We start from the raw sequence: 23,733 nt of genomic DNA on the forward strand, positions 1-23,733 counted from the left end.
AGTTGGACCATATAGTACAGTGGCTGTTGGGTTGTATCATTACATATTGTGTTTTGATCATGGACCACAACATGTTTTTTTTTCAATTAATTATACTCAGGTCGAGATAAGTAATATTCCTTCCATTCCATAATATTAATCACTTTTTTTCAAGAAAAATAGACTCAAAATAAATGACTCATTTCAGTTTTCAATATTAATCACTTTTTTTCAATTATAACTCTAATTAATACTAGTTTCTTTTTCTTTTTGACAAAAATTAATACTAGTTTCATTACTCTCAATTCAAGATATTTCACTTTGCATTTATGATAACTAGTGTGTTAACCCGTGCAATGCACGGGTGATAGACCATTATTTTTCAATCTCAACTTGTTTTATTTTTTTTATTTGTTGATGAAAATTATTTATCTCATGAATTTTTAAATATGTCTGTATCTTTTTTGCCGCAATGATGACAAATATGTGTCTCATATTATATTTATGTTTATTAATGATAAATATATGTCTCGTGTCTTTATGCATAAAAGAAAAATATATTTATGGGTTTTAGATCATCGTCGGTGAAGCGTCGCCCCGACTGTCCTCTCACAGTCTTGGTGTGAGTTGATTCTGTTGTGGTCACTGGTTTCATTTAACGTCGTCGTTGTCTTTGTACTGCTCTGACATCGACGCGATTATGAGTTAGTTTTTTGAGGTGGATTATGTCAGATCATGAGTTTTTTGATCTGGTTTTTGCTATGTTTTTTTCGTTTATGTTTTTGATATTTGTTTTTGTTTTGTTTCGTGGAGATGAAGATGGGTGGTGGCTTTGTTCTGCCTCTGTGATTTGGTCTGAAAATCTTGAATCTGGTTTTTTTGATTGAAAATCTAGGTTATTTAGTTCTAGCATTGTTTTGTTGGATGCATATCTTGATTCAACATGACTTGTTTTATATTGATGTTGCTTCAAAGGGCTAGGTGCGTAGATGCTCCGTATTGACGGTAGTAGTCGTTCATCATACTTAAAAGATTTTATCCTCTATGGTTGCTTCTTGCGTCGTTGGTGAACTGTGATAGATTTCTATTGTTTGTTCATCCCTCGATCTGGACTTCGGCTAAAGTTTCAAGACCACTGTGAATCTGTGGATTCGGTTCGTAATTGGTTGTTTTGGCTCGAAAGAGGGTTTATGGCTTACTAATACTTAGAAGCTAGGGAGTTGTTGGAACTTGAGTCCTTTCTATGTTGACAGACGATCCATACGCCTATTTAAATGCTTAAAAAATTCCCACTGCGTTTATTTGCAATTTGGTTCCGCACCCCTACGTGCGTTCGTGGATTGTTTGTGGTAGTGGTTGTTTAGGATATTCTCTTTTATTACCATTTTTGTACTGAATTGTTGGGTTTTGTTTTTGTGGTTTATTGGGTCATGTCCTTGCTCCTTAGTCTTGTACTTCCTTCTCTTTTTAATTTAATTTTTACTTTGATTATAAAAATGAAAAATATTTTCCTTCAAAAAAAATGAAAAATATTTGACTCATAATTTTTTATGTATCAATAATAAATATTTGTCATATGTTTTTTTTTTTATAAAAACTTCATTAAAAATTTTGATAAATACTTGTCCCGTACTTTTTTATGTATGAGTTATAAATATTTTCTTGTGTTTTTTAATATTTGTCTAGTGTTTTCTTAATATTTATCAATTAATTCATATAGAAAGTAACTCATGCGCATAGAGGTTAGCTAACATTTGTTTAGTCCTTTATTTTTTTGTTTGTTCACTTCTCTTCCTAATAGCATTAACCTAGATTACATAAGAAATAAGTTAGGCTTGCATAACTTTGGATTATGTCTTTTTGAAAATGTGTTGATCTAGTTTCCCTTTTCTTTCTTCGTATTTCTATTTTTTTCCTTAATGAATTTGGGTAATGCTTCTAGCATCACTTTTTTTTAGGGAACATCTAGCATCACCTTTGTTTCATAAAAATAATAATATTTACCAATAACAAATATTTTTTCCATGTTATTTTTTTTAGGATTTAGTGATTAATAGTTGTGCCGTATTTTTTTAGGATTCCCGTGTTATTTTATTTATATTTGTAATAAAAAAAATATGTTATTTTTTTTAGGATTCAGTGATTAATAGTTGTGCCGTATTTTTTTAGGATTCCCATGTTATTTCATTTATATTTGTAATAAAATAATTATTTGTATGGTTTGTACAACATAATGACATGTGTCATTGATTTAAATAGATGAAAGAAGAATGTCATGTTGATTATTTATTTAAACTATGCTCGAATGTATATATAGGAGATAGGAGATAGGAGATTTGAATTCATGAAATAGCGTCATATATGCCTAAATACACTAATCAACACTCTTTCTCTCCACAATTATAAGAGTAGCATAATTTTTAATATTTTTTTAATAACTCATATATCGACTCAAGATTATATTATTAAATAACATATGCATATCCCCGTGAGTTTAGCTCAGTTGGTAAGGACAATGCATAATATATGCAAGGTCTGGGGTTCAAACCTCGGACACAACCAAAAAATAACATATGTATTAGTGTACATCCTACTAAAGTATTAGTGTACATCCTACTAAAAACAGATGTAGTGTAAAGTATTAGTGTACAACCTACTAAAAACAGATGTAGTGTACTATTGAATTGTCTTGTAATAAATTATTTACGTTTGAAATTTGTTTTTTTTAAGGGTAAGATGAAAACAAAAAAAAATCTACACTCATTTATAATATCGTGGGGAAGGTAAATAAAGTCTGATAGCTTGTTCTTTTGTTCCAACCAGTAAATAATTTTACACTCGAGTCAAATACATTATTTTTAAGATTTGTCAAATAATTTGTTATATAAATAAAAGATATGTCCCGTGATTTTATAATATTTATTAGTAATAAGTTATTAACTTGTCCAACGTTTTTTATTGACAAAACTTGTCCAAAGTTTTTTGGCGAGGGATAATTATTTTTCCTGTATTTTTAATATATTAAGAACTATGCTGTTTTTTTAAATATTTATCAACAAAAAATAGTCATCTCTTGTTTTTTTACGTTTGCTTTCAATTCAAATGGATACATGTGTAAAATAATTTTATACCGTCAATGTAAAGTGATTAAACTCGTTTTCATATTTATTTTTTATGTAATTGATAAATCAAAGAAAGGTAATTAGTTTATCTTTATATTTAACTGTTAGTAGAATATTAACATATTTTGTTTTTGACTTTTTGGATGCCATAAATGATAATTAATATTGAGCAAATGCTATAAATAAAATTGTTTATGTTTATATTCCTTGTAGTGCCACTTGGACATTTTCTATATGTATTTGAGCTTAGCATGCCATGTGTAATTCTCATTTCAACCATCCTCAAATGTATGTTAGAGAGATGAATAATGCAACAATATTTGACAAGAACACTTAAAATCACTTTTCTCTCTTTCACTAATACATTTTTCTTAATATTTATGAAATGAGCAAATGACCCACTTAATTTGGAACGGAGGGAGTATATAACAATATATAAAGAAAATAGGAATTCTATTTGGTTGAATTTTTTTATTATTTCAGTTATATCATTAACTAAGTTTGCCTTTAAGAATTTTTAAGTGTCAAAATCATAAAAATTAATATTTAATTCATTTCTTGTTAAAAAAATTTAACCTTTTGCAAGAGAGAATTCTATAATATACTAAACATAAAGTTTGTCTTTCCTCTATTTATTTTTCTCAGTTTATTATCTATTTATGAGAGAGATAAACACAATACATAGGTCAGTCATTAAGTGGATCCCACTAGTACAACGGTCAAATGGGTCGGCCTGGTCCATCTCGTCTCGATCCAGTGGGCCAACTAATACAAAGGGGTTGGAGTGGGTCGATCCAATTAGTAGCGGGCTACAAGCCCTGATGGGATTTGGCCCGTATTTCAAATGTATTATTTTATTTATTTATTTAAAAAAAGATGCAATGAACAATAAAACTAAATATCACTTTTTTTTAATAGAATCCTATCACATAAATTATTATCCTTAAAATTAATCACATTTCTCCATAAGTGATATGTAAAACATCTATTAAATAAACATCCATAACGGATAAATAACACAAAAATATTCATACAAAAGCAAGGAGTATTTATCACAACTCGCAAAGTGTAAACTTTGAACACTTGGTTTGATAAACTTTTTTTTGGTATTTTTAATGGGTCGACTTCCAAGCCCAGTGGTCCAGCTCAGTCCAACCCATGTAAAAGGAAGGTTCGGTAGACTGACCCGAACATATAGGGTCATTTGTTTCATGTTTCTTTAGCGTCCCAGCCCACATTAAAATAAAGGGTCGATTGTTTAACCATGTGGGCCGATCTACTTGACAGTTTGTCCACTAGTCCCACAAAGTAGTCACACATGTCTATCTCTTTTATAAATGAACAATAAATAGTGTAAAGCCAAACTCCTAAGAGTATCCACAATGGAGGAAAACCATTTTTGGATACTTAAATGAGTCTCACGTATACACATTACTCATTTATAAATTTTTAATAACAGTACCTAACAAGTACTTAATTCCTCCAACCGAGTACATCTCACACACATTTCTTTTGTGAGACTCACTAATCATTTATCAATAACACTATATGATAAAATTTCATTTTTTAAAATTAAAGGCTTGTGGGACCCGTGGTTAGAGAGTGTTTATATAAGACCCTTAACTCATTAAGCATTAAAAAAAATTCCCACAATGGTGGTGCCTAATAGGTACCAATGCTTATGTAGTTAAGCACTATCATCCTGGATGGTCTAATCATGACTGCGAAAAAAATTCAAAATTTTGAATAATATTCATGACTTGACTTAAAAGCAGTCGTCAAATTAAAGTGGTATTTAAAAACTTTTGAAGACTAAAAGTCGAAGAAGAATTTTATGAGCTTGGCCTTGGGGTTGCATGGTTCTCCTTCTGTAATACATCTATTTTCATACATAATGCAATTCTTCTTCTCTTTAATTTGGGTTCCTATCACTTATGATCCATGCAACGATCTTGCTACCCCCTCCCGATCCTAGGCAAGATCTCGATCTTGACAACATTAATATGCACGCAAAATTTTACATGTTGATGTAGAGTTCTCTATTGAAGCATGAATTCGTTTTTAAATTGTATGAATTTATGTTTACTTGACCTACTTATAAAGACCTTTCAAACAAGCTATTGAATATTGATGGAAAGTCAAATACAATAACAAGTTATTAACCAGAATAAGTTTTGTAGTTTTACAAAACTTACTCCTATAGTGATCGGATCTACCTGTATTTTCAAATTCATGCTTTACATTTCTATTACAAGCTTAAATATTAGATGATGTTTTATGAAATTTTAAGCAACTTAAGTCCCTCTAGATTTTATTTTATTTTATTTTGTAAATTAGTGTTCATTCCCAAGAAGGACATTTCAACCTAGCACTATCCGGCGAAAGAGGAATCATAGTTTTTTTGCTCGGTAAATCTCTCATCTTTTCATCTTGATGTCTTATTTAGTCCTTTAATTTATTAAAATATAGATAGTAGAGATCACTATTTAAACCTTCCTTAGTTCCTTTTCCTCTACATGTGTGTCAATGTTGGTAAATTTTAAATTCTTGTGGAGACACGAGTGAGGAGTCCACTCACGAACACTTCTAGTCTTTATTACCTGCAAGTTACCCATACGAAGGGCAACATTTTCAAGCAGAAGAGGTGAGATTTCACAGTCAATAAATTAAGCATATAATTCATTAAATGCATTCATAAAACATTATTAACATATCAAACATTTATCACTTAGCATATTATCATTTCATAAATCAAATACCATCATCATATATCATCATCATTAAATATCATGTTCAACTTAACACTTGACTCAACAACACGACTCATCTTGACAATGCAACTCTTATTAACTTAACAACTTAACAACTTAAAATCATCGTGAACTTCTTGATATGCAAATGCATGTGGTACCATTCAACAACATAAATGAGCGTAATTAGGCTCTTCAACGTGTGAGCATAAAGCTGTCGGGCCTAAAGCCCCCAACGTAGTTTGAGCACAAAGGCTGCCGGGCCTAAAGCCCACAACTTTAATGAGCACAAAGGCTGCCGGGCCTAAAGCCCCCAACTTTAATGAGTATGCAATGGACTCAATCTTCCTACAACTTAGACAACAACGTGAACATCTTATACAACTCCATAAACTTGGACAACTTCTTAAATTCTTGCAACTTAGACCGACTCATGCAACTTCAAGACTTTAACAATCAACAGCATCAACCAACAACAATTACAGCATATAGCAGTGTTTAAAATAACATATCAACATTAAAGGAAATGAATCATGACCACTTATCATCATAAAGCATCATAAATAATTCTTATACACCATTACTACTAATCTCAGTCACTTAACAGACTCCTGGAACTTCTGAAAGTATCCTAAACAACCCTCTTTCTTACTTCTAAGATCAACTCATGACTACACGTGCGAAAGGATCGCATTGGGACAATTTTGGGCAACTAACAGCCTAACTCGCAGTGGTGAGTAACTTTGGTCGCAACGGCGAGCAAAGCGTGCATTCTGGGATTCCTAAAGTCCTTGCTCGCAATGGCGAGCTATCCTGCTCGCAATGGCGAGCTTACAGGTCACTCGCAGTTGCGAGTTGTATTGCTCGCAGTGGCGAGCTCTGGTTCTTAGCTCGCAGTTGCGAGTGTTCTTGCTCGCAGTTGCGAGTGTTCTTGCTCGCAGTTGCGAGCGATGAATGTCAGTACGGCCAGAAACCTAAAAATTACAACTTTTCACCTATTTTCATGATTCTTTCATCCAAATAGCATCTAATCATCATCCTAGGCAATATCTAAGGTCTGTACACTAATTTTGCATCGATCTAACATCTTTTGATGGTTCAATCATCAAAATCGGTCTTAAACCTCATTCCCAATTCTCACCAAAACTCAACCTAATCATGCTAAATTCATTCTAAAGAATTATACCCTTAATAATATTGAAAGTTAGTCTCACCCTTACCTGGTAATTGCAGAAATCGCAGCCCTCTCTCTCTTGTTCTCCTCTTCTGAATTTTTCTCTCTTTTTCTCCAAAAACGTACGTACTATTTTTCTAACTTATGTCTGTCTATTTATCTCTTCATATTACTCTTCTCACTACTACATTTTACTCATCTCACAACACAGCCCCATTTTTAATATTTTTATTTTATTTCTCATATCTTATTTTATTTAATAGTAAAATAAGTCATACCAACATAACAACTTCACAACAACATATACCCCACTTAATTTATTTATAAATCATATAAACTACTCAACTTCATGAATCATAAAATTCACACATATCAATCATAAAAATCACTTAAATCATAAACATATAAATATATATAAATATATTTCTAAATAATCAAATAATTAAGACGGGCGTTAGAGTCTACAATATAGACCACATACATCATTTATTGACTGAATCTAAAAAATCAAAATTTGCTTATAATAGTGACCGGAGGGAGTAGTTATTGGTGGGACTCATTTAGATCTTTTGATAGAGGATCTCCATTGGAGTGGTTGAGTACCTATTAAGTACTGTTATTAAAAAATAACAAAAAAGTGATGTGTCTATGTGGGACTCGTTTAAGACCTCAAATGTGAGGGTTTTATTGTGGTGCTCTAAGAGACTTAAACACCACATCTCCACCCAACGTTTCCTCCATTCCTAGTCGATGTGGGACATAATCACACTTGATTTCCCATCACGATTCATCTTAATGTATTCATCCTTTTCTTCTCTGTGTTTGTTAGTACATGCACGTAACTTCTTAATTTAAAGTACATGACCCAAATGGACACATAATATAGTTTTATGTGGCGAACATACGTGCCTGAACTAGAGATAAAGACTCTACACATACACACACTTACATGCATAAAAATAATTGAGCTCATTGAGAATGAAGTTATACCAATGCTTTAAGACTCCCATCCTAAAGGCTGCTTGAGGATGGCAATGATGACATACACATTAGAGCATCAATATTGTAATCCAATGGATTACCTTCCACATTTTGATCTTGGGCATGAATAATACCAGACGTACTACTGTAGCACTGAATTGTCGCTCGAGCTTCATGTTCTTGGGAATTAGATGAATCTAGGATGCTAGAAGCATAAATATCCTCAAGGCTTTGATGATTTACTAATTCAGGCACAGTTTCATCAAGTTCAACCAAATCATGATATTGATCATATTGTTGCATTAATTCAATTGGGTTCATTAATTTGTTAAGTGGGGTCGTGTCACTTTTTGAACATTGATTTTCTTGATTAACCGGGTTGAGATGAAGATCTATACGGTCTAATATTGACCAATATGTATCTTCATAAGGAGAAGGATTAGATATTGGTTGTACAATATTTTGTGGTATGGGATTTTGAATGTGAAGGAAATTTGCATTATAATGGTCATTGATGTCTACCTTTGTATCAATTTGATGAAAATTACCTTGTAGATTTGGAGATGAGGTTGGATGGTATAGGTAGTCTTGATGGTGATGATGATTGAAGTTGAGGATCATATTAGGGTTTGCATTTAAAGGGAATAAGTTTTCAGTTGAACCAATATTATTGTACGGGGTGTGAATATCAGAAAATGTTGTGAAAGATGGAATAATATCATGAGAAAAGATTTTCTTCTTTATGGTTGAATTCCAGTAGTTTTTCACCTCATTATCTGTTCTTCCAGGTAAGTGTTTTGCAATCTGAGCCCATCTGTCCAAAACAAGTGTAAATTCTTATTTATTTTTTACATAAATTATAAAAAATAATAGTAAATAAAAGAAAGAAGGTTGTAGTTTGAAAAATTAGTTTTATTAGCTAAAAAATGTTATACTATATTGAATAAGCAAACAACACCTATTTTAAAATATTTTTATATGTTAAATCGACATTCACGGAGGGATTCCAGACAAACTTTTTAATGAGAAGCTCTTGTGTGAACCAGGACCAAGAAATTTGATTTGGTCACACATAGAGTTTTTGTCTTCTCTCTCTATTCACAAATAAACAAATATTTTCCATTTTCTCTCTCTTCTCTCTCTGGTTGTGACCAAAGAAAATTTCTTGATCCTGGACCACCTAAGAATTTCTCCTTTTCAATTTTGAGAAGGAAAAAAAAGAGATACCTATTGCCTAGAAAGTTGTGTAGTTCTACAATGAGTGCAGCTTCTTGATGAGAGAAACTTCCACGTTTCAAATCAGGTCTTAGATAATTTATCCATCTTAATCTGCAACTCTTTCCACATCTTTGCAGACCTACACACATCATGATATACAAATGAACATATAATAAGAAAAAATATTAATTTAGAGAACTATAGTATTGTACTCCCTCCGGTCCTATTTATAAGAGAAATTTTGGTCAACAAAAGTTAATGTATCTGGTTAAAAAATTGGACCAAATACATTCACTTTTGTTGACCCAAATTTATCTTATAAATAAGACCAGAGGGAGTATAAGATATGTTTAATACCAGCATATTTTGGAACAGAGCTCCAACAACCATGTCCATATGTTGTAATATATTTGATGAGTTTTTCATCTTCTTCAGGTGACCATAATCCTCTTTTAACCTTTTGTTTGTTGCAACAAGAGTGATGTCCCATGATGTCTTGTTTCTTTTGGTGTTATTTTAATAAACGGGTGAAAGAAATGACAGATGAAACTCTATCTTCTATCTTTGGCTTTAGCTTAAGAATAGAATATGTTGCATTAAATTATGAAAAGAATGGTGAGATCAGAGTAACAGAGAAAAGGATGATATATATGCAGAAACTGTGAGTGCACTGAGGTGGTGATTTCAATGCGGAAACTGTACAATGGTGGCCCAATATAAAGGTTTTTGGAAATAAAAGGTACGCACCTTATAAAAAAGTACTCCCCCGTCCCAAAATTAACGACAACCATGTGCATTATTTAGATACTCCTTCCGTTCCGTTTTATCTGAGCCAGTTTGGTTTTTCACACAGATTAAGAAAAATGTATAAATAAAGGGGAAAGTGAAATATATTATATTGGGAATGATGAAAGTAGTATTAATTAGAGTTATATTGTATTGGGAATGATGAAAGTTATTGAAAATTGAAATGGCTCAGTTATTTTGGAACACTTTTTTTTAGAAAATGAGTCAGATATTCCGGGACGGAGGAAGTAATATATTTGAACATTTTTATTCTACAAATATATAAAGACAAATTGTAGCATGTAAGATATTGTTGGATTCATCGCAACGAATATTTTTAGAATATCAAAACTTTATAATTTTTGTTAATACATAATTAAAGATACTCCCTCCGTCCCTATATCTAACCACCCATTTGACTTTATTTTTGTCCCTAAATCTAAACTCCTTTTCAAATTACTAGATGCATTTATTATTATTTTCCTAAACATACCCCTAATTAATACTATTAACTTATCTTGAAATTTAAAAAGTCAAATTTAATACATATATAAACAAAGGATAATATGGTAATATTAGCACACAAAACAAACATAATAATTACACTGACAGCTTTTCTTAAGAAATGTGAAAAAAAACAAAGGGAGGTTACATTAAGGGACGGAGGGAGTATTAAAGAACAAAGATATGCATTGACATGTGTGCAACGGTCAACAAATTCATTTATTTTGGAGCAGAGGGAGTAGATAATTGCTAGGATGGCGAATAGTCATGTGATAGATGTTTGAAAATTGCTCAAATTAAAATGCACTCCTTCCTTATTATATTATAAATCGTTTCGACATTTTCTCACATATCAAAAAAATGTAATTAACTTTGTAATAGAAAGAGAAATTATGTGTGATTTTATAAAATTATCCCTCACTGATGACATGAGAGAAAAATAAAATAATAGAAGAATATATAGTAGTAATAGTAAATTATAAAGGGTATGATAGAGAGTTGAGTGCTGTTTCAAAAAAAAAAAACAAAGTTGAGTAGTGTTCTTAACTCCACCTCTCTAGACTGACCATGATTATTCTTTGTACCGCCTGTTCAGGCTAAAATTGAGTGTTTAACGTCTCTCTGGACGAACACCCCTCTACATGGAGGTCACTCTACCTTCTTCCTCCTTAAAGAACTTGTGCTTCGACTTGTCACCACCCTTTTAATTTCCTTGATTTCCACTACTCATTCCTCCTCCTCCTCTTGAGACGTTTAAGCCTTCACTACTGTCATCAAACTTCAAGTCATTGAACTTAGTTAATTTCTTGGTTCTCAAAGCCGCTTGGACTTCCTCCAAGGTGACAAAGCGTTCTTTTCCATAGAGCATGATATCTGTGAAGTGCTTAAAGGATATAGGTAATACACACAACAAGAGTATAGATTTGTCTTCATCCTCAATTTCCACTTCAATGTTCACTAAATCATCAAGCATTTTGTTGAACTCCGTCAATTGGTATGCGATGGTTTTGGACTCTACCATCCTGAATGAGTGGAGTTTTGTTTTAGGAATTCTATGTGAGCCAATCATTCAAGCTTGGTCCACATCGACACAGTTGTGGTCTCTCTTGCGTCTTCTCTTAACACCTTATCCTTGAGGCACAAAATAATGACATTGATTGCCTTATTATTCATCTCATTCTTTTTTGTTGGTGTTAGATGCGCTGACATAAGCGATTCACCCTTCAAAGCTTCAACACACTTATGTGGGATTAGTATTGTCATCATATTTCCCTTCCGAAATTGTTGCTTCCAATTAAACTTTTCAATGTCCCACTTGGTAGCCATGGTGTTCTCTCAATGCCTTGTTCCGATTGTCTCACAATGGGAGCCAATTGTATGGAGAAAATCGATGGCAACCAAAAACCTAAGGGAATACAATAATAGTCGTGAACAAAGGTAAACAACAATATGAAGGAAAAAGAATACGAAAAAAAAAGCACAATATTGTTTACCTAGTTCGATCCAATAATGACCTACTCAGAGAGAGAGAGAGAGAGAGAGAGAGAGAGAGAGAGAGAGAGAGAGAGAGAGAGAGAGAGAGAGGTTTCTTTACATAGAGATTTTAAAAGGCATTACAAGAATCAGTCTTTAAACCTATTTCTACCTGTTTTCTTAATCTCTTTATGTGGTCAAGAGAATCAATGATTTTACACCCAGGTGTTTTAGTGGTGTTTCCAAACTCTAGAATCTAACCCAAAAGCCTATTGATTTCCTAAATGTTCACTTTTTTGCTCTATTTAAGTTTGGTTTTTTCACACTTAAAATTGTGCTTAAGGAGTAGCTATTTATTGTGCCGTCTCTAAAGAGAAGTTTTTATAAGTTAATTTTTTTTAAAGGGATAAGTTGAAATTATTTAAATCGTATTTGAAATCTATTTGCTCTATTTAAGTTTGGTTTTTTCACACTTAAAATTGTGCTTAAGGAGTAGCTATTTATTGTGCCGTCTCTAAAGAGAAGTTTTTATAAGTTAATTTTTTTTAAAGGGATAAGTTGAAATTATTTAAATCGTATTTGAAATCTGTAGTCCCAACTCACAAGGTAGATTAAATAAGTTTGATAATTATTTTAAGAGTGGTGCTATATAGTACGGAATGTTATTGTACGAAAATTCACGGAAATGTGTATTTGAGGCACAACACTTGCAATTTTATATAATAGAAAGCTAATAACATATCACTCCTTTACGGAATACACGGGCTGATTAGGTGCAGAATTAAATTTTATTAAAAAATTATACAATAATAGTCTCCTTTAAATGAATACATGGGTGGTTGTTAACAAAATTAGTCAATTAACCAATTCGTTGAATTTCGTTTCAAGTTGGTCCGTACCACTAAGCATTATCCTTATTTTAAAAAGTATCTTGATTACGTAAAGATTTTTTAATGATGTCGCAGGAAAAAATGTAGACAGGATATTATTCAAATTAATTAATGGTAGAAAAATAGCATTTGGATGATTTTTTTTTTAACAACAAAAAATTTAGGCTTAAATGTGTGATCAGTCCCTGCATTTTGACCAATTTTTGGTATTAGTCCCAGCACTTTTTTTTGTTTGGTTTAAGTCCCTGCACTTTGTAAAAAATTTGTTATCAGTCCCTTTGTTAGTTGACTTTTAAAAAAAAATCAAAACTAACGGAGTGCCACGTGGCCCAATTATTTTATGCCACGTGGCACACTACAAGACAAAATTTTAAAATTCAAAAAAAATAATTTTTTTAGAAAAATAAAATCCTCATAAAAGAGATTAACCGTGAGGCCATTTTCAGTTCTGATTTCTACTACTTCCTCTAAATTCATCACCACCACAAATAACAGCATATTTACTTCTTCTTCGTCCATCTTTATCAACACACAATTCATCTCCAATTTCATCTTTTTTTATCAAAACATGCTTCTCTAAAAGCTATTTTACTGGAAATCATCTCAGTGATACAACAATTATGATCTACGAACGTGCTTCATCAAAACAAATCGAAACAACAGGCAAAACGCAAACGGAAATAAAGCGAAAACACAAACGGGAATAAAGCTGAAAATTGATGCTGGAAGTCGAAATCTATTAACACAATCTCAGTGTTCAATCACGTTGTTGGATTTGGCGTTCAATTTGAAACCCTAAAATCCATTTTTCCCCTTTCGAAATGTTAATCACGTTTTCCCCTTTCTTCTTTAATTCGGTTTATGATGTTCTTTTTTTTATTTCTAAAATAATAACAATACTAATTTTTTTTGTTGAGAAATAATAATACTAATTAAAAGCAATTATTTTAATTTTTAAATTTTGTCTTGTAGTGTGCCACGTGGCACAAAATAATTGGGCCACGTGGCACTCCGTTAGTTTTATTTTTTTTTTAACAGTCAACCAACAGAGGGACCAATAACAAATTTTTTACAAAGTGCAGGGACCTATACCAAACAAAAAAAAGTGCAGGGACTAATGCCAAAAATTGGTCAAAATGCAGGGACTGATCACACATTTAAGCCAAAAATTTATTAAAGAATCGAGGCTAAGAACAATGGGTATTAAATCCAGAAAAAAAATAGTAAAATAAAAAGGGTCTTGTTAAAGATTCAAAAATGAAAATGATTGATAACATTAATGTGAAAATATTTGTTTTTTTTAATGTTTTAATGTGTTGAACACACAAATTTCAAGAAAATATTTCTACTTTAAACTTTTTATCAAGTATTTTTAGGACACTTGTTAGTATTTCCGAAATCAAAATAGTACCAAACCGGTCCAAAATAACAACAATAAAAAATGTAACAACACAAAAACTCTTTAGAGGTTGTTTTGCCCTTTATATTATTGTTTTTTTTTTTTTAAAGATTGTGGTCCTATATGTATATATTAAATTATGATTTTAGTCCCTAAAAATATAGAGAATTAAGATTTTAGTTAAAAAAAAAATTAAACCATTTGTTTTCATCTTCATAAAATTTTTGTTTTGTTTTTTTATTCTTAATGGATACAATTTTAACATTGACATGTTATTGATATTTCTTAAATATAATATGGACATATAGACGCATACTGAACTTAAAAGATTTGTAAAAAAAATCTTGAATTTAAAAAAATCATAATTTTGACGTTAGTATAAATATAAATTGGTCATTAGAGAACAAAAACAAAACAAATGATTTTGTAAGGATGAAAATAAATTATTTTATTTATTAAGGATTAAAATCAAAATTTGTTATATTTTAGAGAAGAAAAAAGTATGTAACCTCTGTGCGTGAGAACTCAAAAAATTCAACTTATTAATGAGATATCATTTTCTTAGTTTGCATACATACAGGGAACATAAAACCTCATTGACAATTTGTTCATATCCTAGTACTCCCTTCAATCATTATTATAAGCAAATTTTAACTTTTTAGATTCATTAATTAAATGATGTATGTGGTCTATATTGTAGACCACATACATTATTTATTGAATAAATCTAAAAAGTAGAGATTTGTTTATAATAGTGATCGGAGGGAGTATGAGATTGTGTACTCGCAAAGTTATTAACAATTCAAAAATTAGATTCTATTAGCAATCAAACCAAAGATTCTATTAGCATTGTGTGCTATCATTGTTCGTTGGAGCTGATCATTGTGGCGATACGTGTCACGCATGCAGGTAGTGGGACTAATGTCTGCATTAGTTGCAGGTCCCACCTTTGAAATATTTAGAGCTGAAAGTTTTCAACAAGTTGGTAAAACTTATACTTACTCGTATATCTAAGTATTCATTTGACTTTTTTTTGTCCTTAAATGTAAATTTCTTTTTAAATTACTAGATGTATTTATTATTTTTTTCCTAAACATACCCCTAGTAAATACTACTAATTTGTCTTGAAATATGAAAAGTCAAATTTAATACACATGTACAAACAAATGACAATTTGGTAATATTAACCCACAAAATAGACACATTATAATTATACCAACAACTTTTCTTAAAAAATGTGAAAAAAGAAAAAGAGACTTACATATAGGAACGGAGGGAGTAGTTGCGGGAGAAAGTCTTAGATGAGCATGAGCACAACCCTAAATCAATATGATATAGGCACATTTACAAAATATTAAAAGAAAATAAATAAAATTAAATGATATTAATCGATATGATTGATTTATTAGTTAAATATGTTTTTGATCTTTATAAATAGGCTTAATACATACGCAGGTCCTTTAACTTATTTTTTCTTCTCACTTCAGTCCCTTAACTATTAAATGTTTCAATTTGGTCTTGTCTGCTTTTTGTACATAAACTTCCCATTTTACCCTTAATGAAACAAGGCACATGGGAAATGACTAAAATACCCCTACTTTGTTCTTCATCTTCAACCTAAAGACAACATCATCTCCAAATCTGTTCTTACAACAGCAGCATCATCATCTTCAACCTATGGACACCAATCCATTTTCTCCTCTCTTCTCCACTCTTCTTCACCGCTCGCTCTCTCATCCCTTCCACCCAACACATCCTCCACCTCTCTCTCCGCACACGCTCCACCTCTCTCCAATTCTGTGCGGACAGAAATTCATAAACAAACAGTAGTCCAAAACGGCAGCAACAATTTTCAGATCAAATACCAACTTTTCTTTCCTTTTTCTGAAAGTTTCTCAAGAACACATACAATTTCTTTTTTTTACAGATTCAAATTCACAAACACCAATTTGTTCATAACCGAAACAACAATCATCATCAATGAAAACAAAATCGTTCAACACATGAACTATCTCATAAATTCGTCATCATCATCAACGCATTCAAACCACCAGTAAATCATTCATGCCGTTACAACTGCATCTTTCTCCAGCGAATCAAAACCGTGCTTGCTAATCCCACATCGCCGAATCAATGTTCAAATCTGCCATCAAACTGTCACCGCCGTTACTCCAATCCGTTCCTCAATCTGGTCTACACATCAGACTCACGGATCCACCATAAAGCTCACGCAAGCATACAAACGTGAGTTAAAGCCGAAGTAAGAAGAAAACCCAGCTTAAACCGACTTCACCATCGAGTATCCAAATTTGAACCGATCCAAAGCTAAGCTTTCACAACCAAATCGAATTCGTGAAGCAAGAACAAGAACGAACCAGCCGAGATTCGGACAAATCAAAACAGGATCGGAGCTAAGAAAAAGAGGTAGAGGATGTTTTGAACATAAGATGGCTTGCTTTATGGTTGTTTTGAAGAGGAAATAAGAGGGTTCTGAGTTTTGACGAGGGGAGAAGAGAGGGAAGAGGGAAGAAGAAAGCCAAGGGTATTTTGGACATTTCACATGTGTCTTGGTCATTAAGTGCCACCTGTTCAGAGTTAACGTTTTTTTCAAAAAGTTAACAGAAAGGACCAAATAAGTAAACGGAAGAGTACTTACAGGACCAAATTGAAACATTTAATAGTTAAGGGACTGAAGTGAGAAGAAAAAATAAGTTAAGGGACTTGCGTATGTATTAAACCTTATAAATATGTTAACTTTTTGTTTTAGTCTCTCTAAAAAAATTCTTCAACTTTTAGTCCCTAAAATATTTTCATTCTTCACTTTTGTCCTTTAAAGTAAATTCATATGTAGAATTCAAATTTTTGAATAAAATTTTGCTGAAAAATTCATAATATTATAAGAATCTCTCCCAAAAAAAATTAGAATTTTTTAACAAAACATGAATTTAATATGAATTTTTATATTTTTGACGGTTAAAAATTCACATTTAATTTGTGTTTTGTTAAACAATTCTAATTTTTTTTGGAAAAATATTTTACAATATTCTACACATTTCTGCACAATTTCATTAAAAGTACAAAAATTAACTTAAAAATAGGGATCAAAAGTGGTGATTGAAAATTTTATAGGGACTAAAAGTGGAAGGAAAATTTTAGAGAGACTAAAACAAAAAGTTGGTATATTTATATGGACTAAAAACATATTTAACCCTTGATTTATTTTTGTTTTAAATTTTTATTTCATGTGAGTGTGTCTAAATCTTTTTGATTTGGGATGTGACTATATTGGTAAATGCAAGAATTGAAATCATAGTCATGTACATGCGAGAATGCTATACGCGCCGTGTTTCCGTATTGGTTTTGGTATGGTATATGTCATTTTCAGCCAAAGACTTACTTCTCTATGCCTCAGTTTTCTTCTCTTTATTCCTCTCTTAATATGTTTGGGACTTTTTTTTCTAATATACTTAAATATGTTTGGGACTTTTTTTCTAATATAATCATGTAGATGCTTTGTCCTTTGAGAATTGAAATACAACCACAACAAGAAAGTAAGGTAGCTTAAGTCCACTTAAATTTATCTTTAAGTCACTTATGACAATTCTTAGTAAATAATAATAATTAAAGGAAATGAATTTGAATATTTTAAATGGAAGAATATAATTGTGATAAACAGAAGTGTATTTTCAATATGTAATTGCACTAGCCAGTCATTGCGCTAACGAAGTTCGGTCAATTATATCTACGTCTTCGACTTCAGAGTAGTTATAGCTTTATTTTATTGGTAAATGATTACAGTTTACAGCAGTGCAACTCATATTTAAATACTACGCTCCGCTCATTCATCCTTGCTCACTTGTCGATATCCTGACAAATGTTATTGCATAGGCTCTGAACATATGTTAATTGATTTAAATATTATTTGTGTGAGAAATTTTACCATCTTTTTTAAGCAAAAAAGAATATAATTAATGGGGTACAAGAGGTAAACCAACTCATTTCAAAACAAAGATTTTAAGAGAAAACACACAAAGGGTTAGAACACCATTTGAAAATACAAAGTTGAACCTTTTTGCTCTAAGCATAGGAGACCAAGAAACATCTATTTGTTACTTGTAATTTTTCACTACCTAGTGCTTTCCATGTCGGATGGTTTATTAATTTTACTCCATAGCTTGACATGCTGTGGTAACGGTAACGGTATAAAAAGGGTTGAAATGGATGTCCTTAATTTGTCACCAAGTGATTTGGTCTAGTTTAGGGTCAAAGGAACTGATGCACTTTAGTGTTAAAAATAGAAGAATAAATATACCAAGACAAAAATAATAATAGAAGAATTGAAGAATTACCCCTACGGTTCCGTGAGCTTAGCTCAGTTGGTAAGGACAAATGCATAATATATACAAGGTCTGAGGTTTAAGCTCCGGCCACCACCAAAAGAAGGATTACCCCTAAGTAAATATTCTAGTGTTGACACACTATTCTTATAAAAGACAATGATCGTAAGGAACCCCTATTAAGGAACCATTGCTAAGACTTCAACTTGATTAATTTGCTCTTCAATACTAAGAGTATCTTCGGTTTTATTTGAGAAAATGCATTAGTTCCTTTGACCTTAATTAACTACACCAAATCATCAATCACCTGGTGACAAATTAAGGACATCCAATTCATTTGGTGACCAAATCACTCCTTCGATCAGTATACTAATTCTTCTTTATTGTTAAAAAATAACTGATCTGCTTATATGTATGTTCTATCTTGGATTAAAAAAACTGATCCAAATTAAACAGAATATATTTGGTGGATCTGATCAGTTTGTATTTTTTTTTTAAATAATCATTTAAATCGAACCGAATTGTTTGCAACTTTTATTTTGGATCGAATGATATTTTACCTCAAAATTGATCCAAACCACATTGTGAACACCCCTATCCACCATTGCCAACACAATTTTATACACCGACAAAAAAAATTAAATATTTTTTTATTAAGAAATGTTAGGAAAACTTCATTCCTAATACTCACTCGTTTATTGAATGAAATTCAAATAAGTCTCATAACTTTATGTGAGATTCATTTCTAATTACGAGACCCACATGATGTTCACAATGTTGGAGAGTGTTAGAATTATACTCTCTCCGTCTCTAAATTATAGTCGTTTAAGGTTTGTGCACGATTATTAAGGAAATGATTAATTGTGTCGATTTTGATGGTAAAATTAGTGTCATTTACTAAAACACCCTTATTAATTGTAGTTAGTGGAGTAGTTAAGTTGGATGAAATTCAATAAATAAGGGTATATTAATGAGAAAAAATAATAAATGCTGCATTGATATTCTAAAGTGACAATTATTTTGAGAAAAAAAATTGCAAAGAGACAATTATTGTAAGACGGATGGAGTAAATAAATTGTGATTCTCTTTTTTTACGAACATTTTCATTTTCCCATGCGTAGCGATAAAGACAAAAAAAATAAAAAATATAAATAATTAATAGTGATGTGACTTTTTGTATAAAAAACAAAAGAAGTGATATGGCTCACTTAATAGTATGATTCACTTTTTTTTTACCCTTTCTAAATAATATGATTCATTTCTTGGAAACAAATGGAGAAGATATTTACTCCTCAATATAAATATAAATATAAAACAATTGTCCAAAAAAATATTGTCCAAGAAAACAACCTTCCTGTGGTCCTACAAGACCCAACTTTTCATCTTTTCTTCTATTCACAGCAACCTTATGTGAAAGGAAGTTTGAAAAATCACTCCAATTATAGAAAAGAAAGCATTCACAATCAATATTCAAAAAAAGGAAATATTACAACTTTTTCCTGATTTGTTGCCATTGTTAGAACACAATCTCGCGTGGGAATTGTATGAAGTATGAATGACAATGGGTACCTTATGGGTAGGGTATTATAGTCCCCTTTCCTGTATCCGCGTTTGTAAAAATTACCCGTATCCGTGCCCATACCCTCGTGGGCAAAAACTTTAGGACATTTTCCCATACCTTATGGGTACCTAAGTGTCAATACCCGCACCCATTACCCGCTCTTTAACTAAGAAAGAAAATAAAAACATCACAATTGAAATAATCCTATGGTCAATTTTTTTTTTAAATCAACTCATAAAATAGTATCAATCGTACAATTTAGCCAAATAAAAATTATTCAAAATATCCCTCAAAAATTGTACACGAGCGGGAGGGAGCGGTTACTTTATTAAGTAGTTTTTAAGTTTATGTTTAGACTTAAATAACTAAATAAATTAATTAATTATACACCAAAAATAAATAAATTACTTATCATATTGTATAAATATGTATGTGCGGGTTGCGGGGCTGAGTAGTATAGTACCCTTACCCGCACCCATGCCTATTTAAATTTGTGGGTAATTACCCGAACCCTTGATCGTACCCATGAAAGCGGGGTTTTACCTTATCCATTACGGGTATTTTTTGCGGGTAACCATAGGACCTGGGTCCAATTGCCATTCCTAAAACTATGAAGTACGTACCTGTCATTGACATCATATTTTATAGGAGTACTTACTTTATGGGTAATGTTGATGTGTCTACGAAGCATTTGTTAAGGAAGACAAAAGAGGAAATTTTAAATAAAAAAAGATACTCCCTCTATTCCTCTTTAATTGTTACATTTTGACTTTTTACACAAACCAAGACAACAAATACTTTTACTACTTTTGATATAACAATTTATCTTTTTCCTATAATAACCTTAATTATTTAATACTTCATTTCATATATTTCTCTCTCTGCAATAAATATATAAGGGTAATATAGGTAAAGCCACATTTAATGATACATTGAACTTTGAAAACGACAGTTAATTAGAAAGAAATTTTTTATGCAAAAGTGACAATTAGTATAAAGGAACAGAGGTAGTAGTATTTTTTAAGCATTTAATGCATTGATTACACAACTTTAAATGCAAATATTACCTTTTCTGGATCATTATTTAAGCATTTAATGTAAATATTAATATATTTGACTTCTTAAATAGTTTCTCGAAAGCAACGGTTAGCATGACCCTTTCTTTATTTATTTGTAAGCATCGTTTTAGAATGTACATTTAAATATTTAAATTGATAACGTAGATTTTTAGAGTCTTTTTTCAATATATTCTCATTTTCTTTTAATATATATATATATATATATATATATATATATATATATATTCTCATTTTAATACATCAATAATTTTTTATATTTTTATACATACACTCTCTATTTTTAATAATTTTGATGTTTTATCATTATCAAATAATAACAAACAAGCTATACACTTTGTTTCTTCAATAAATTCTTTTTTTTTTTTTTGGTACACTCTCCTTCCATAACAATTAATTTTTTGGTGGTGGCCGGGGTTTGAACCCCGGACCTGTCAATAGTATAAATGTTACACAATTTTTTTTAATAATTGCAAAGGAAAATCAAATTTATTTCAACTTCACATTTTCAAAATTTAACTTTTATTGCAAAGGAAAACATATTTTTTGTCCACAGTCCTGAAATTGACCCATGAACTATTTTGTCGTTTAACTGGATCTGAAAATATTTTTTATTGAGAGGAAGGACGTGACAATATTTAAACCGTATGTTCTCTCAAAAAAAAAAAAAATTTAACCGTATGTTTTTGTGTATCTGTATAATCTTCTTTCTCTGATGTTCAACAGTTAAAGTGAAGCACAAATCCTTCAATGTATTGGTGAATCTGTGGTCCATTAGAGCATGAATTAATACTGATTGTTATTGACTAGAGATCGGTTGGACCATATAGTATGGTAGCTGTTGTGTTGCATCATTACATAATTTTATTTTTTATTTTTTTTTGAGGAAATTACATAATTTGATTATGGACCACAACACATGTTTTTTTTTTTTTCAATCAATAATTATTCTTTTATACTCACGTGGAGATAAGAAATGACTAATAAAGCTTATTCACTTTAATCTAGAATTGATCTTTTATGAATCTTCCACAATATATTTGACAGCTAATTATTTACTATATGCACTACACTGTTTTTGCGTTTAAATTTGAAATGCACAAATAAAAGTTGAGAAATGATATTTTGACAACCATTTTTTGACAACTTTTGAACAACTTTCTCTCCCATACTCACATGATGTTGTTATCCTCTCTCTTCCTTTTTCTTTCTCCATTGTTTTTGACCAATAAGAAGTGAGAAAAACAAGGTTGTAAACAAAGTTGTCATCAAATGGATGTCAAAATATCATTACTCATAAAAGTTGGGCCATAGGTCTGAGCAATTTAGCCATTGAAGCAGCAAATTAACAAATGAAAACGACAAAAAAAAAATCTGTTGGGAAATTTATAAAAAAAATTAATAAAAATAACCCTTGACAAATGATCAAAAACCCTCCATAACTAATCATATAAACTTATACTCCCTCCGGTCCTTATTATAAGAAGAAAAACCAAAAAACATCAAAATCAATGCTATCATTAATTGTTGTAATTTTTTAAATATTTTTACAAATATACCCTTATAGAATGTTGTGAAACATTAAATACTTTCACTAATATTAAAAAGACAATCATTAAATAAGGGATAAAAAAGTCTTTTAAACAATAACCACACCTTAGGATTATGTGAGCATATTGAAAGTATGATTAGTAAGTTTTGGTGGGATAGCAAACAAGGTGAGCGTAAAATTCATTGGATTAAATGGGAGACATTATGTAAGGAAAAAAAATAAAGGTGGAATAGGCTTTCGAACATTTCATGAGTTTAACCTTGCAATTAATGTTGTCTAATGTGGTTTTAGCGTTGAATGCTCACCAACAATCTCCCAACTATGTTGGCTCTATTATTCGAGACTGTATTAGCTTTAAGGGTAGCTTATGTAGTTTAAATTTGCTGCATGTTAGGTGCGAAGCCAACCAAGCTGCTCATTATTTAGTGAAATAAGCTCTTAAGAATTTAGATTGCATATGGATTGAAGAAACTCCCCCTTGTATTTCTGCGATTTATTGACAGACTTTCGTTAATGAAATTGTCTTTAACGTCAAAAAAAAGCACTTATGTTTGGCTATTATTACAATAAAAGTATAAATATATAATAAAAGCGATCCAAAATGAGAATTTAAAAGATTTAGGATTAAATTTAAAATTTTAAAAATTTAGGGATCAATTCGTAAAATAAAAAAGTGTACAATATGAACTTTTTTAAAATTTCATAACCAAACTGAAAGTTTTTAAAAATATAAAGACCAAACCTTTATTAAAAGAGCAAATTGCACCCACCTCCCCTATGGTTTTATCAAAAGACACTCACATCCCCTCTAGTTTAGAAAAAACATTCACCTCCCTTTGATCTACATTGTTAACGGTGATTTAAGTTTTAAACATCCTGCTACCCTAATTTTTTTTCTCACCATTGCTTGGAATACTAAACATCCAGACTA

At 31.1% G+C, this 23,733-nt stretch overlaps 1 protein-coding gene across 1 annotated transcript; it reads right to left on the minus strand.

Moving 5' to 3' along the window:
* Window positions 1–8,036: 8,036 nt before the first annotated feature.
* On the minus strand, window positions 8,037–9,801 carry LOC146897084 (uncharacterized). Its single transcript, XM_085736382.1, has 3 exons — window positions 9,582–9,801; window positions 9,234–9,363; window positions 8,037–8,820 (listed from the first exon to the last, which is right to left on the minus strand). Exons 1-3 carry the CDS (start codon window positions 9,712–9,714, stop codon window positions 8,037–8,039), a joined length of 1,047 nt encoding a protein of 348 aa, XP_085592508.1. The 5' UTR covers window positions 9,715–9,801.
* Window positions 9,802–23,733: the final 13,932 nt, after the last annotated feature.

Source organism: Medicago sativa, chromosome 8 (assembly GCF_051527215.1).
Source record: "Medicago sativa cultivar Bolivia chromosome 8, Bolivia_mono, whole genome shotgun sequence".
Classification (NCBI taxonomy): domain Eukaryota; kingdom Viridiplantae; phylum Streptophyta; class Magnoliopsida; order Fabales; family Fabaceae; genus Medicago; species Medicago sativa.